Source organism: Medicago truncatula, chromosome 7 (assembly GCF_003473485.1).
Source record: "Medicago truncatula cultivar Jemalong A17 chromosome 7, MtrunA17r5.0-ANR, whole genome shotgun sequence".
In the NCBI taxonomy this organism is placed as follows: domain Eukaryota; kingdom Viridiplantae; phylum Streptophyta; class Magnoliopsida; order Fabales; family Fabaceae; genus Medicago; species Medicago truncatula.
In genome coordinates this window covers 35,095,915-35,111,465 of record NC_053048.1, presented here as the reverse complement: position 1 = coordinate 35,111,465, position 15,551 = coordinate 35,095,915, and the positions used below count along the sequence as shown (strand labels likewise).

The window sequence follows — 15,551 nt, the reverse complement described above, 5'->3', positions numbered from 1 at the left end:
ACATCATTTATTGAATGAATCTAAAAAGTTAAAACTTGTTTTTAATTGACAACTGAGGAAGTACGACTTACTAATTCAACTCCTTCCCGAATAAGTTGTTGGAACAAAATGTGTTTAACATTACCCTTTAAGAGTTTTGATGATAACAAGGTATTAAAAATTGTCAATTGGATATGCTAATATTTGTTCAAGTGTACTGGACCATAGACAAAAATTTGACATCTTAAATAGGTTCTGTAAGAACAAAAGAGAGCAAATGAATCGACAAAAAGGAAGTTTGAAGCGTCTGAAGAGAAGTGCTATTGAAAAGTGCTCCTGAAGTGATGACGTCATCAGAAGCAAGTTCATCAGAAGCATCTCATCAGAAGCAACAGTCACCAGAAGCTAAAGTTCATCAAGAGATGCAAGACATAAGGCTTCAAAGGTTGTTCAATGGATTTAATCTCGTCTAAACATTGCAGAAGACTAGAAGAGTGAAGCAACAATTATTTTGAAAGGATTTGAAGGCATTGGATGTTTGTTCTTCAAAGAGCGTTGACAAAGTACAATTGTACGAAGTGTACAACCACTACCTCCACTACTCTGTTTTTGTCTCTACTACAAGACAAGAAAAGCAACTCTGCATGCAACGATGTTCCCTCTCAATTGGAATGGATTTGAAATTGATCCTTTAGAGGACAATAACCATATCAGACAAAAGATTATTGGTGATTGATCAAAGCTTCAAACGACTCTATTTTGATGTGCTGGCAATTCACAATGTCTCTTTCACACCTCTATATAAAGGAGTGAAGACTTAGAGAATGGCAAGGACTCAACAACAATTTACAAAGTGCCAAAACTCTACTGAAATTGTTTTGCAATCAAAAGTTCACTTATAATTTCTTATCAAAGTGCATATCTTAGAAATTCTACAATAAAGGCATTTCATATACTTCTCTCTCTTAGAAATTCTACAATAAATAATCAAGGGTAATAAAGGCAAAACAACATTTAATGTTGTATTGAATTTTGAAAGTAACAATTAATTATAAATAATTTTAGGCAAAATTACACAATTAGTCCCTTAACTTTATTTTAGGTAACACTTTCGTCCTTTATCTTTTTTTGTCACGATTTAGTCCTTTATGTTATAAAATAACAACATAGTTATCCTTTTTTATGAAAAAAATAATCAAAAACTCCAAAAAAAAATCATCAAACTCATAGGCAAACGTAAATCTTCATCATACACGCATATAAAATCAAATTTCTTTGAAAAAAATCTCATAAAAAATGATAAGATATTGTCATTTTATAACATAAAGGACTAAATCATGACAAAAAAAAGATAAAGGACGAAAGTGTTACCTAAAATAAAGTTAAGGGGCTAATTGTGTAATTTTGTCATAATTTTATTTTGCAAGAGTGACAATTAAAAAGGAACGGATGGAGTATTTTTCAACCTCAAAAGATAAAATAAAATAGCATAAACATTATTTTCTTTTTCCTAGTACCCAAAAAAATATATATATATATATCCCATGTGTTTATATATCAATACTAGTTTAAACGTTAGTTTTTTGACATGATGAGTAAACATTTTTTTTTTCCAAGATATAAATATATCTGTCAAAAAAATATTTTCTTTTATAAGAATAAAAAGATATTGATCTTTAAACGTTATGCAATTATATTTTTAGTCCTTATAAATATATAAATTTTTCGTTTTAGTCCCTCTAAAATTTTCCTTCAATTTTTAATCTTTATAAAAATTTTTAGTCACTACTTTTATCATATTATTTGTAGACATTTTGCCGTTGTATGCTATTAACTTGGATGCTGTGAGTTTGTTCGCAGATTTACCCTTTATGTTTTTAGCGATGTTTGTATTTGATGTACTCTATCAATTTGAATGAATGAATATCGTTTTGTTTTTATCAAAAAAAAAAAAAAATACCAAAAACATATTTAACCCTTGAATTTATAACACTTTTCTTTTTTTTTTGTTACAAAATTTTAGGGTGAGGGGATGGTGCCCCAATCCAAGGCTTGACCTTCGGGCTCAAAGAGCACTTACAAAAGTATTTACATTTACCTCCCTCTAAAGGAATTTATAACACTTTTTTATCAAATAAAATATTTTTTAAAACACCTAAATTTCTAAAATCATAGAACTTGATTTTGTTATATATATCGTTGTATATATACCATACTCAGTTTCCGAAACCAGCCACTCTCAAAATCACAAACAAAATCTTCCATATCACCGATTCTCTCACACACAGCAGTCGCTCCCGACGAACATTCCCATATAAACAACACGACCACATCAATCTAACCCAAACCCATTCGGTGTTCCTTTGATAATGGATGTTTCAAAACCTTTCGTCATTATCTTCAATCGCATCAAAAAACTCCGTATGAAATCCGACCAAATTGAATCCATAGAAGAATCGCAACTTATGGGAGATAAAATCAGCAAAAAAGAACATAAACTTCTCCATTCAAAACCTTTGGTTAACGCTCGCCTTGATGAATTGGTCAAGCTTTGTCAACTTCTTTACCCAACCCTAACCGAAGATCTCGACTTATATGAGAATTCCGAATCTGAATCCGTGGATTCCGCTGCTGAAGATACATATTTTGGTAATTGGTTTCTAGCTGTGAACAGTGCAAGCCTGATCCTTAAATTGATTTCTCGACTTGAAGATTCCACCTTTGTGAAGAAGGTGCTTGAGGAAGCTGCGATTGAATTCCGTCAAGAACACCCTTATTACCCCTGTGTTCAAGGTAGATAATCTAGTTTTTTTATTTTTATTTTTTTATTTATTTTATAACTTCTTTTGTTGGTGTAGATCCTTCTTCTTCTTCTAGATTGGATGATCGTTATTCTTCTCGCGAGAAGATTACTTCTAGATTGGTTAGTTTTGGATTCGAACGTGATTCTATCGAGAATATTAGTTTTATATTGGATGCTTATTTTGCTCGCAAGCTCAAGGTATAATCCATGTCAGATCCTTTAATTGCATTTGGGTTCATGTTCTAGGCAGACATGCATTGCTTGGTTTCATGTAACCATGCACTGATCTTTTCTTAACATGCTTGCATGTTAATGTTTTAACCAACTCATTATTTTGTTCTTTCTATGAAGGCTGATTTCAAGAAGCAAGCAGAAGTTGAAGAGACATTAGCCCATGCTCATATAGAAACAGATACAGATGTTGCAACAAAGACGATCACGACAAAGGGCCACGTTGAGAAGTGGATCAAGATGACTATTATTTTATGATAGAATGTTTGCTATTCAGTTTTGATTACAACTATACTAAGTTCTTGTTTACAACTAGAATCCATACATTTAATCTAGGATTTTCATTTTCTGGATATTTGTTGCATGCTGTGTTGTGATTTTCTAATTGCATGGACAAAATGCATATTTTGGTTTAGAACGTTGCTATATGGTTATGCACGACTCATGCACGACATGCTCAAAATACACACTTTGTTTGGTGAAGAACCTTCTTCTAGTTGGTTTATGGATTTATAAGATAAAGATGAACTAAGATATATATAATATAATATACTAAATTAAGATAATATAAAATTGTTGTCGTTAGTAGGACCATCATGTTCCCTGTCAATGTTGCACCTATAAAAGCACCTATAAAAGCATTAAGATGCTCCAAATTAATGTTTTATTTGGTGAATCAGCTTAGTTAAACATAAATCATCATGAGATCAAGTGCCAAATGCCAAAGCATTATTGTCTGACAAAATTAAGAGGAATAGTTCGTGCAATTAGGCACGAAGTGCCTTTTATCATTTTCCTTTGGTTTATTACTTTTTTGTACTGTCTAATCTGAATTATAGACGAATCTCTGAATATTTTTGCTTAGAGATATTATTCAAATGCAGAGAATGGTCGAATGGTGTTGCTATTAAGACCACTCCCTTCCTCAGGAACTATAATTTTGGAACATTAAATAACTCCAACTTTTCAAAACAATGAAAAAAGCTGGTGTGTTTAGAAGAAAGGGTGATGTTAACCGAAAAGTGGCAGGCAGGCATAAATCAAAACACTTACTTATAACTAAAAAAAGAACATATTGTTAGGCATAGGAATAGGCTGGCCGTACGGCCAGCCTATCCATAAGGCCAGACTTTTTTTTTTTTATAAATAGAGAAAGTTTACATTTTTAAAAGTCTATTTAACTAAAAAGTCAGTTCACAAGCCATAAAAAAGCTTCCAAAGCCGGAAGTCACATAACTTAATGATAATTCCAAGAGATGAAAACATCAATTTTATTCTACATTTGGTTTGTTTTTTGTTTTTATTTTCAATTGCAAAACAAATTAATTTGTAACTTTTGTATATTAGTTAGAGGTAATTGAGCTCAAGTTAGAGATAATTGAGACCCAAGACAACATCATTGTATAAATACATATTTTACCTTAATGAAACACTAGGGAAAACAATTCTATCATGAAACATGAGAAAAAAAGTTGTTTTATAAAAGGATAAAACCACGAAAACAACTGAAGAACAAGAAAGGGTGTAGTGTACTACACCTTATCATGAACAAGCTTTAGGCTATATAGTACAAACTCCAAAAGCTAACAATGGAGAGGAGTGGAGGTTTCAATGATATTTATAAAATTAAACTAAAGTTATTTATATATATTTAGATCAATGTTTTACCTATGTTATAAAAAATAAAAAAAATCCTAAGCAAACCAAAAGAGATAACTTGTAAAAGGGGTCAAGAGTATGCTACAAAGTGCAAAACTTATATTTAAAATTTCATATCAAATAACTCTACATGAACATATTCCAATGTGTACATGAGATCAAGAGCATGCATGCTACTGTCCAAAGCAACACTCTAGGAGACAATGATATTCTTTTGTTTTGTACAATGGTTATAACTTTCCTAAACCTCACCAACAATTTATTTATCTTTCAGAATATTTGAATCATAAAAGCTTTTGACGGTCGAAAAAATGGTAGAAGGATCAGCCATTTCTCTCATATTTGTTGGCATGTGTTGAACAGGTGGGATGAGAGTAACACCAAGCTCTTCAATGCTCATGAAGTTCTGTTCTGTGAAAGGGTTTCTCCACATACAACCATCCATTGATGGTGCAACGAACATCGGCTTCTCGTAGTCCCATGCTCTCACAATGCTTGTCAACAGATTGTCACACAACCCTCCAGCAATCTACAACACAACACCATTCCTCAAAACAGTTAAGGATGTAAAAATCACAAGGACAAACTTGTTTCGTCTATGTCAAATCGACTTGTAATGTATACATCACATATATACTTATATACTATAATCAATGTGTCAATAATTCAAAATTTCAATTCAATTATAAAGCAAAATTTTGATTCAAAATTTTCAAACGGGGGCATAAATTTGTTTTTAGCGTATTAAAAAAGTACTGAAACCCTTCAATTCATCAATGCACCATAAAAGATTCCAAAATTGTATATAGTTAGTTACCTTGGCAGCAGTATGTGCTGATAAGGGAGCAATGACCATGATGTCAGCCCAATTAGCAAGTTCAATGTGAAGCACAGAATCACCTATCTTTTTCCAATTTTTCCACTCAGAATCGTCTTTATATATGTCATGCCTGTGTGTGAACAATGATTCTGCTTTCTCATGAACAAGAAATTGCAAAGATGTTTCTGTAACAACTGCTCTTACTTCTGCCCATTCTGAAAAAGCATTAAAAACAAGTCCAAATTTCATAGCAGCTACACTTCCACAACAACCAAGTAGAATTCGAGGCTTCCTCGGAGCATTAACATGTCCAATTGCACTTTTTGAGTCTGAGTTAGCCATCATCACCAAGATATTTTAACAATGTCTTTAATCCTAGTTCTTATATCATACGTAGCTCGCTCAAAAGACCTTATGCCTGTAGCATCATGCCCTAAATTTGTTAGTATCCACATGAATGCAATACAACATATGACAAAACCAACCATCACAAGTTCTTTAATATACACAAATGGTTCAGATCAAAAACTGTAATTATCATATTGATTATTGAATATTAAATAATTGTTCTGAGAATAAAATGGAATAGACTATAACCTTAGAGCATCAATATCACAGGAAACATATTTATTATACAAAAGGGAGTACATAAAAAAAATAAAAAATATCAAGAACAAGAAGATTCATTCTTTCAAGGATTCACAATCAAAATCTCATCTCATAAATTTATCAAAATGCATAAATCATTTCTTACAGATCAAATGAATATATTGAGTCATTTCTGATGATCAAGAAATTCTGTTTGTGATGAGTTTGGGCTAACAGAAATAAATACTAACACAGTAGAGTTGAATCTTGAGCCACAAGAACCATGATTGGAAAAGATTATAAATTTCAATAAAAGAAACGGTTTTGAAATTTTAACCATGATTGGAAAACTCATCAACAAAAAACCAAAAAGAATGAAAGCATCATAACCTTGTGATTGTGATTAGCTCTTTCTCTTAGCATTCAGAATCAGAAGAACATAGACACACAAGCAAAGTTTTTTGAATTTTCTTAGAAGAATCTATGAAATAGCGGCTTTTTATAGCCTTGTGTTGGACCTTTCATTAATTCCAAGCAATTCATATTAGCACTCCTACTTTTTCTAATACACTACCCATACTCTATTCTTATTTATTTTCTTCTTCACATGACAAGACCATAATGAATGCCACATTTGTTCATTTCACATATATTTAATAAATATAGTAAATGATGTTAATTTTAATAAATTAATTGTATCAAGTATTGATGTAATAACCATGCATGTCTTATTTAAGGAAAATGTTTGAATGACACCCCTAGATGTATATAAGTTTTGAGAGAGATAAAGAGAGTGATATGATAGATGTGTTAAATTGGTGATGTGATACGAAGAAAGATAGAGAAAAAATACTTGTTGAATGCATTATAAAAAAGGGTAATGTTTCTTATCGCAAGAGGTGATATAGCAAAAATATCGCGACCCTGTATTTGTATAAAGCGTGAATGTGGAGGATTATTTTGTTTTTCAATCCAACTGCCCATGGTCTTAGCCAAATATAAATCTAACGGTGGCAGCACTTCGTGAAATGCTCGGGATGATTTGCTTCGTGTGAAATAGCACTGCCCTATAATAAAAACATAAAAGTGTTGAATGAATGTTTGAAAATAAAGTGCTTATGAATGCATCAAGGTGACTTCTCTTGGCTGCTTAAATGGTCTGAAAACAACATCACACGTTTTCTTAATGCTCTTATTTCTCAAAGATTCAGTCACTGTGCTTCATGTAGTTTGGAGTGCAAGCTACTTTACATAGAGATAACACAAGCCAATGTGGTCGCATTTGTTTTGGTGTGTAGTTGATTGTGACACCTATCATTTGGTGTATGTATGAAAGAAAAGAATTCTGTGGTTGATAGTTAAGTCTAGAAAAAAATTCTCTTCCCTTTATTTGAGATATGTTTTGATCTTAGAGAATTTGAAGTGGAGACAATGTGTTTAATTTATATGGATGTGTTGTCTTTGTTGTTGAATTTTTTTTTTGTTCAAATAAAATATATCGTAACATAAAATATAGCATGAAAGGTGTTCGCAAGAATGTGAAACCCATCTTTTCTTTTCTTTTAAAAAAAATGAGGGGAAAAAACTATTCTTAGCTAGTAGCTACTGTTCTTGTTTGGAACCGCGGTGGAGATGAGGCTAGGCAGACGTTTTTTTAAAGCTACTATTAGCTTCTTGTTTTCGCAGCAAATGGGACACTAAATGTGTGGTGGCCGCAAAAAGAAATGAAACCAAACACATGCGTAGACTATATTTAGTTAACAACGGATGAATTAACCGACATTAGAGCCTTTCTTCTCCGGTAAAACTATCCCAAATATATGATTCTTCTTAGTCTATGAAATTATAAACTAATGGTCATTGTTTCTACAACATCAAGGAAAATAGTCTATTCTAAAAAAAATAAAAAAATCCAAGCTCAATCAATTTGAACATGATTACCAACTAAGCACTAGTTTACCATATTAGAAAAAATATACATAGAAAATGGGGTTTCTTTCAGAGGAGATTCATACTGGGATATCATTAGTAGAGACCTGAAGTCTTCGATTCGCATGCCTGATATACAAATAGTTGATTCCCATAGCAATTCCAAAACCTAAGACTGATGAAAGTGGTACAGAGTAAATTGGCGCCAAATGCAACTGCAACAAAGTCACAAAGCTTAAGCACATCAAGGGTACACTTAAAGAAGACAGTCAAATTAATAATCAAAAGATGAAGTATTTAGAACTAATTGTATTTGTTTCAAATAGGATGCCAATAATGTTATTGTGGTTATGATTTACTAAATCAATCATTGTTGACGAGCCATAATATACAAAGGAGTGGGGGGCTAACTATGACGCACGAACCCTCCTCAGATTAGATGTGTCCCATGTGATTTTCTCAAATTATTAGTAGTGTCGACGTGTTGGTGCCCGTGTCGTGTCCGTATCCGTGCTTCATTGGGGGCTAATCACTATCTGTGTCAGTTAAATATGTTTTGCTCAATTTAAAATTATACATATTTCAAGTTTAGTTCCTATACAAATTTTGTTCATTGTTAGTCTCATTGTAGGAACTACAACCACCCTGTTTTTATAAAAATAATGGAGACTAAAATTTGTTAAATTTTTTATAGGAACTAAAAACATATTTAACCTTAAATAAAATTGGTAAATGTGAGTATTAGACTGTAGACAACATGTTAGCATCTCCATTGTCAAACCATATATGTTTTCTCCTCTAAAACAATGACACGATGTTTCCACCCCAAGGAAACGCATAGGAAGATTAATGCGTACAGTAGATACAAGCAACATTGCAAGAAGCAATGAGCACCAATTTAGGAGATTGAGTAAGGCAAGAGTTGTTACCGTTAGGAGGCATGTGATTTATAACAAAAAATCTCAGCATGCTAACTCACCAAAGTATAAAACAGTCGCAAAGTTACATCCACAAGTCCAAACTCAAGAAGAGCATATAGCGCCATATACTCCCTGATAGCTGCATACAACATGAGTAAGCATTCATTTAACATTCAAAGAAGGAACAATATTATATCAAGAGAAGAAGAAAAAAATCAGTTCTGTTTTATAGTTTATACCAAGGAAAAATGCAAAAACAGATGCTAGGAGGCTCAATGTAAAGGAAACTGCCGCTGGTATAATGATGGATCGAGTCTTCGGATCAGGACACTAAACAGAGAGACAAAACTATTATCAGAGTATGGAGAAACTGTATTTTTATCTACTTTTGTTCAATTGTTCAAACAAGACATATATAGGCTAAACAAAGAAATGTAAAAGGAAACAAAAAATAGGCAATTCCTATAATTAACTAAGATGCAGTAATTTTTAATACTCTCACATTTGAAATACTATTTGTTTATCTCATAATATCAGTCATTTTAAAATACCAATAATGCATTAATTATCTTTTAATAAGGGTATTGTAGTAAATGAAGCTTATTTTGTCATAGAAATTAGTATACTAAATGTTTTCTTAAGAAGTGTGCAGAACCTTAAACCACACTTAACATGAGACAGAGGGTAATTTTTTATACTATAGGAAAATGTTAGTAAGTTATGTTTGTAGGGGAGCCTAGACCTCATTCTCAACAGGGTGTCTCCGCTCAAACACTGAGCTGTGCAGAAGTTTCTGGTGAAATGCAAGATTTCCTTCCAACTAAAGACATAAAATCAACTATTATTGAGTATAGAAATGTCTGAAAAGGAAAGATATCTTAGTAGCACCTCAAAGTCAAAAATCAGAAGATTGGTCGTCCTAATTACTTTTCAGAAAGGGAAGTATGTGATCTTTGTTTGTGCTATATAACAACATTTACATGAATGTATTTAAGGTTCGTTCCAGTATATCTGAATTGTAATGCTTATAACTTATACGGAACCTAACGGGTTTAAAAATCAAGTAGATGCCACAAAGTAAGAATAGCATTCAAACAATCAAGTCAGCTAATTAATACACACAAAGTATTGCTTTGGAATTATTTTGAAAGTAGGCAAAATAGACATACCAGTAGATCTACAAGGAAGTTAAAATAGCCTATTGTGCTTATCAGGACAAGCACCACAAATTTTTGCCAAGCACTGTAAAATAAAAAGGCAAAATTAATACTAAACAAGTTAAATAAAAGAACACCTATATTCAGTTGTACAGAGCGGGATTAACACTGATAACTTAATTTGAAAATATGGATTTCAAAACCACCTTAATTGTATGTTTCTTAGTTGTACAGAGCGGGACACATGGACCAAGTTTGCCGGTAAATTCTGAACCTCTGTCAAGCATACATCACATTTCTTGTTTCCTTTTGTGCTGAACCATTTGATTAAACATTCTTCATGCACCAATCTTTGGTCACCTTTGCAACTGCATTCCATTTGAAAGATATTTCTTTCATCGAACACATCAAGACATATCCTGCACACTGCTGCCTCTTCAGTAATTTCTTCATTGGTACTGACTTCTACTGGCACGGGAGTTATTTGATCTGATTTTCCAAGAAAGTTTGTTTTCGCGTGAAAAGTTCAAATAAGATTAAAAAATTTGCAAAAAAGGAAAATAACTCAATGTTGATAACAAGTGAACAAGTCAAAAATAGTCCATCAGTCTGATACACATGCAAATTGATGTCCTTTTGTCTATTTAACATACGACTTTTTCAAACCTTGCTCGCTGGTCTCGGTAATTTCTGCTGACATCATGCCTGTAATCTGTCAGTATAATAAATAAATAAATAAATAACTCAGTTTTCATAAATCATAAACAATTATGTCGCATCTTGCTTGGTCACTTTAAGTTATTTCACATATACTCTGTTTGGAAAAATTTAAAATCACGGTAGCACCATACGTCTATCAAACTCTACACTTTCAAGCTTCTTAAATTCCAGAGTCATAATGGCATTGGGACGTGAATTTGGCAACCAAAACATGTATCCAAACATGCTAATAGACTAAGAAAAGTTGTAAATATGAGGTTGATTTGTAATAAAATAACTAATGTTGCTTTGAAAATATGAGAGGTAACCAAAACATGTATCCAAACAGTGCTTATTTTACTACATTTTTCTTTTGCTATCGTGACACTCAATATGAAAGGTAAGGATTACAAAATTTGTATCCACATGAATGCAATGTAACATATCAGAAAACCAACCATCACAAGTTCTTTCATATACACACATGAAATTGTTCTGAGATTAAAAAGGACTTAAACCCTTTCCAAAACACACTTTTTTATTGATCAAAAGTTATACGGATCCCCTCAATATATATACAGAACCCACATTATTTTGTGGGGCTCATCGTGTGAATTTTAATTACTAAAAGAGAATGTGTTGTTGGCACTCGTAAAAAAAACCATCAAATTAGTCTCTAACTTTGTAGGGTGCTCTCCAATAAGTGCAAGAGATTATGAGTATTTTATAAAGATCTTTGACTCTACTAAAATGTGAAGTTTGTCCCTCTTTTAATTTGTTTGGAAATTCAGTATCTAGACCAAATACCGACTAATCTGGTGGAGTAATCCCACCGTCCACCAGTAAGGGCCCCCAGTTAAAGTCAGAACAAATAGCAAACCTACACCATCAGGCCAACTAGGTGTTCAATTTAGTCTTAAGTTTCACTGCTTACTATCAGTTTAGTCTTTAAAATTTGACAGAGTCGAAGACCTTTATGAAATACTATAACCTCAAAAGACTATTTGAAAGTGCGCTATAAAGCTAGGAACTTTACTCTAAAAACAAACAGCAACATAAATAAATAACGCAGTGGAGTTGAGACCAACAATGCAAAGGTACATTCAAGCCATTTATGATCAAAACAAGAAAAAGGAGAGTTGAATCTTGAGCCATGATCGGAAATCATACTCATAAACAAAAAAGGAAAGAATCGTAATGGGGGTGGTGAAAACTCATGAACAAAAAAGGAAAGAAATAATGGAAGTAAAAAAAGAAGTTTCGTAAGTCGTAACCTTGTGAGCTCTATCTCTTCTGATTCACTGAACCCTATTTCCCTCCCTTTCTTGTAGCATTCAGAATCAGAAGAACAGGGACACGCCAAGTTGAACGTCACGCTTTTTTAATAGGAGAGAAAAGGAAAAGGTTACGGTTTGAATAAGGTGAACAATACAAGAGAAATGATAGTTGTACTTTTATCACAATTTTTTCTTTTTTATCACAATTTTTTCTTTTGCGCACACACACACATATATATATATATATATATATATATATATATATATATATATATATATATATATCATGTTTTTATTTTTTATTGTTTTGGTTTTTGTAGTAATATCTATTTTTTATAAATTTATGGTTGTTTTATAACTTGTTATTATATAAATTATTGTTCAAATAACACACTTCACAATATAAGATGGACTATTTAAATATATATATATATATAAGGTGGACAAAATTGTATTTTTTAAGTATGGTAATGTGTATCCATTATTATTATTGAAATAATGTCATATTTTGTATTAATTATGGACAATTCTTGGATATTAAGTTTGGTATCATATTCTTAGACAAAAACTCATTTAAGATTGGACGGGGTTTTGAACTCCGGCGCGGTGGTGCCACCGGCGGCCGCCGTGCCGGAATCATCATGTGTGGCCGGAAGAGATGAAGACTCATCTGAATTGCAGAGAGAGAGGGAGAACTTTATGTTTTATTGAGAGAAATGTTTGAGAGAGAGGGAGAATTGTAGAGATGAAGCCTAGGATTATTACTCTTGTACACTAGATCTGATGATTGTGAAATGTTTATGCACGGTGCATAAGGATTTCCTTATGCATCGTAACTTTTGCCTTTAAGATTTGGTTGGCTCCGCATGATCGTATTCTTACTAATTGGAGGATGGTTTCATGGCTTCTCAGAGAATCTTACCTATGTGATAGCCACCACAATAATGTAATCGATCAAAAAAGGGGGAGAAATGAAAGGTATTGGAATGGATGCCAAGGAAATTTGGGTAAAAAACTAAGGCTATCTTAATTGCGGAAGTGAGGTTTTGATGAGGAAATATAGGATTTTGTTAATAAATTATGAAAGATTGAAAATTGTTGGAGAGGGTAAAATTGATAGGAGGGAGAATGAGAGGGAGAGACATAAGGTGGAGGGGGGGGGGGGGGGGGGTGTAGCAAGTGAGGGTGAGTGAGAGGGTAAACATTAATATTAAACTAACTCATAAATGTAAACCGGTTTGGAACTGATTTGAAGCTGAATTAAAATTGATATCGAATTCAAGAACGTATCCGGGAAATATCGGGTTCAATTCTCAGGGGGAACAACGCTTAGCTGGTGCGCATGCCTTTACGCATGAGCCGGATTAGTCGTCTACCTTTGGTGGGTCGGAAACCGGTACAAAAGTAAAAAATAATAAAATTGGTATCGAAAAAGTGGTTTAGTTCAAAACTTTATGGAATGGTTTAATTCAAATATGGTTCAATGTGGTTTAGTTCACTCTTTGATTAAGTTAACTGAATTATTTGAACACCCTTAGTGAGGTATGGCTTCATATTGTTCCTTTTGATTTTATAACAATTTATTTTCTTTTGACTGCAAGATTGATTTTTCAACGATCTCAACATTAACTCCAAATGACATACCACCTTCGCGATGACATGCTAGCATTTGTGGAAGTGGAGGAACATAACTATTTTTAAAGTTGATTTTGAAAAACCGAACAACCCAACTTTATTGATCTGGAGTTTCGTAAAAAATATTGAGGGTTTTAACTTAAAGCCTTTTCCTATTGGTCTTGAGTTGAAGGACATTATCTACATATGATGGAAGCAACCACAAGAAGGTTGGATCAAGCTCAATAGTGATGGCGCATGCAAGGATATGGGATAAATTGTTTGATGTCAAGAGTTTTTCATGATTCAAGTATGGATTAAAGTCTACACTAATAAAATTGGTGCGTGCGATACCTTACATGTTGAACGATTAAAGTCTACACTAATAAAATTGGTGTGTGTGATACCTTACATGCTCCAATGTGGGGGTTGTATATGGGATTGAACATGGCTTAGAAAGAACGTATCTATCATCTTATGATATAGAATGACTCAGATTTTGATCGACAGTTTCAATTTCAACTGAAAAAACATACCTTAGGAAGAATACCTTTCTCATCTTATAAAAGGTCAATAACATAAGTCGACTAAACTATTATCTAACATCTTCCAGCAATTTTTTTAACATCACCACTTTCATAATTATTAATATATACAGACATACATATCAAATTTTAGTTTAATTATTTTGCATCTTTTTTGCCATTTATTTAAACTACAAAATTTATAATTTTACGGTTTTTATCTAATCAAATATAAAATTTCTTATCTTTCATAATTTTTTAGATAAATGATAATATTTAATACTTGAAATTAGGAATGAAAATTAATGATCATGGTCCCGAGTCTGTAAAAAAAAAAAAAATCGTAGCCTCAAGTTGAAAAAAAAAAGGGGTTAATACGTATTTACCCCCCGTAATTTGGGCGAGTTCCGGTTTACCCCCTGTAAAAAATTTTGTTTAAATTCCAATCTTGAAAAATGAAGATTCTTCAAAAAAACACCCCTGGCGCCAACTGACTATGCATTTTCGCTGATGTGGCACGCTGCGTCACCTTTTTTTAATAATGTGGCCCGCCGACTGTATAATTATTATTTTTTTATGGGATACACGTGGCATTTATGATTTTAATAAAAAAATCTTAAATATGAGAAATATTCTGAAAAAATTAATAAAAATGAAAAAAAAAATCCGGTAAAATTAATAAAAATGAAAAGAGTTATGAAAAAATTTAAAAAAATGAAAAAATTAATATATTTCTAGATTTTTTTTCAATACCGGAAATATTTTAAAAAATTGAATAAATAAAAAATTTCTGGAAAAAATACCATTTTTTTTCGAAAGTAAGAAGTTTTATTTTATAAAAAAATGAAAAATTCATGAACTTAAAATATTTTGAAATTAGTTAATATAATAAGAAAATATATTTCAAAATATTTTAAAAAAAGTTCAGATTTTTCTTTCAAAATCAAAAAGTTTGTTTTTTTTTTTTTATATTTTTTATACAAAAAATAAAAATATTGAAGAACAGAATTAAGGACTTGTTATTCAACAATATAACATGACTTATACACCGGTGTCAGTCAATATTTATTGTATCATGTTATTCATCTGGATTATATTTTCGAATAAAATATAATTCTGAAAATTAATTTTCAAAATAAAAAATAATCCATACTATCTTACACTCTCTTTAGTGAATATTAATTGTAATAATGTTTAGTTTAAAAACATTAGATTACTTTTATTTTAGTGTTGGATAATGCTCCTTGTTTTTTTTCTAGTTCCTTATTGGGCCTTATATGCGATGGCCAATGAGTAGGTATAAATAACAACTTTGTTATCATTTTGAAGGAGGTTAATACAATTTGATATT

At 31.9% G+C, this 15,551-nt stretch overlaps 1 protein-coding gene across 1 annotated transcript; it reads right to left on the bottom strand.

Moving 5' to 3' along the window:
- Nucleotides 1-7,897: 7,897 nt before the first annotated feature.
- LOC11432099 (uncharacterized) lies at nucleotides 7,898-12,235 on the bottom strand. Its single transcript, XM_024769464.2, has 7 exons — nucleotides 12,060-12,235; nucleotides 10,753-10,798; nucleotides 10,293-10,575; nucleotides 10,099-10,171; nucleotides 9,169-9,259; nucleotides 8,989-9,068; nucleotides 7,898-8,224 (listed from the first exon to the last, which is right to left on the bottom strand). The coding sequence occupies exons 2-7, from the start codon at nucleotides 10,787-10,789 to the stop codon at nucleotides 8,090-8,092; spliced, it is 699 nt and encodes a 232-aa protein (XP_024625232.1). The 5' UTR covers nucleotides 10,790-10,798; nucleotides 12,060-12,235; the 3' UTR covers nucleotides 7,898-8,089.
- Between the last annotated feature and the right edge of the window lie 3,316 nt (nucleotides 12,236-15,551).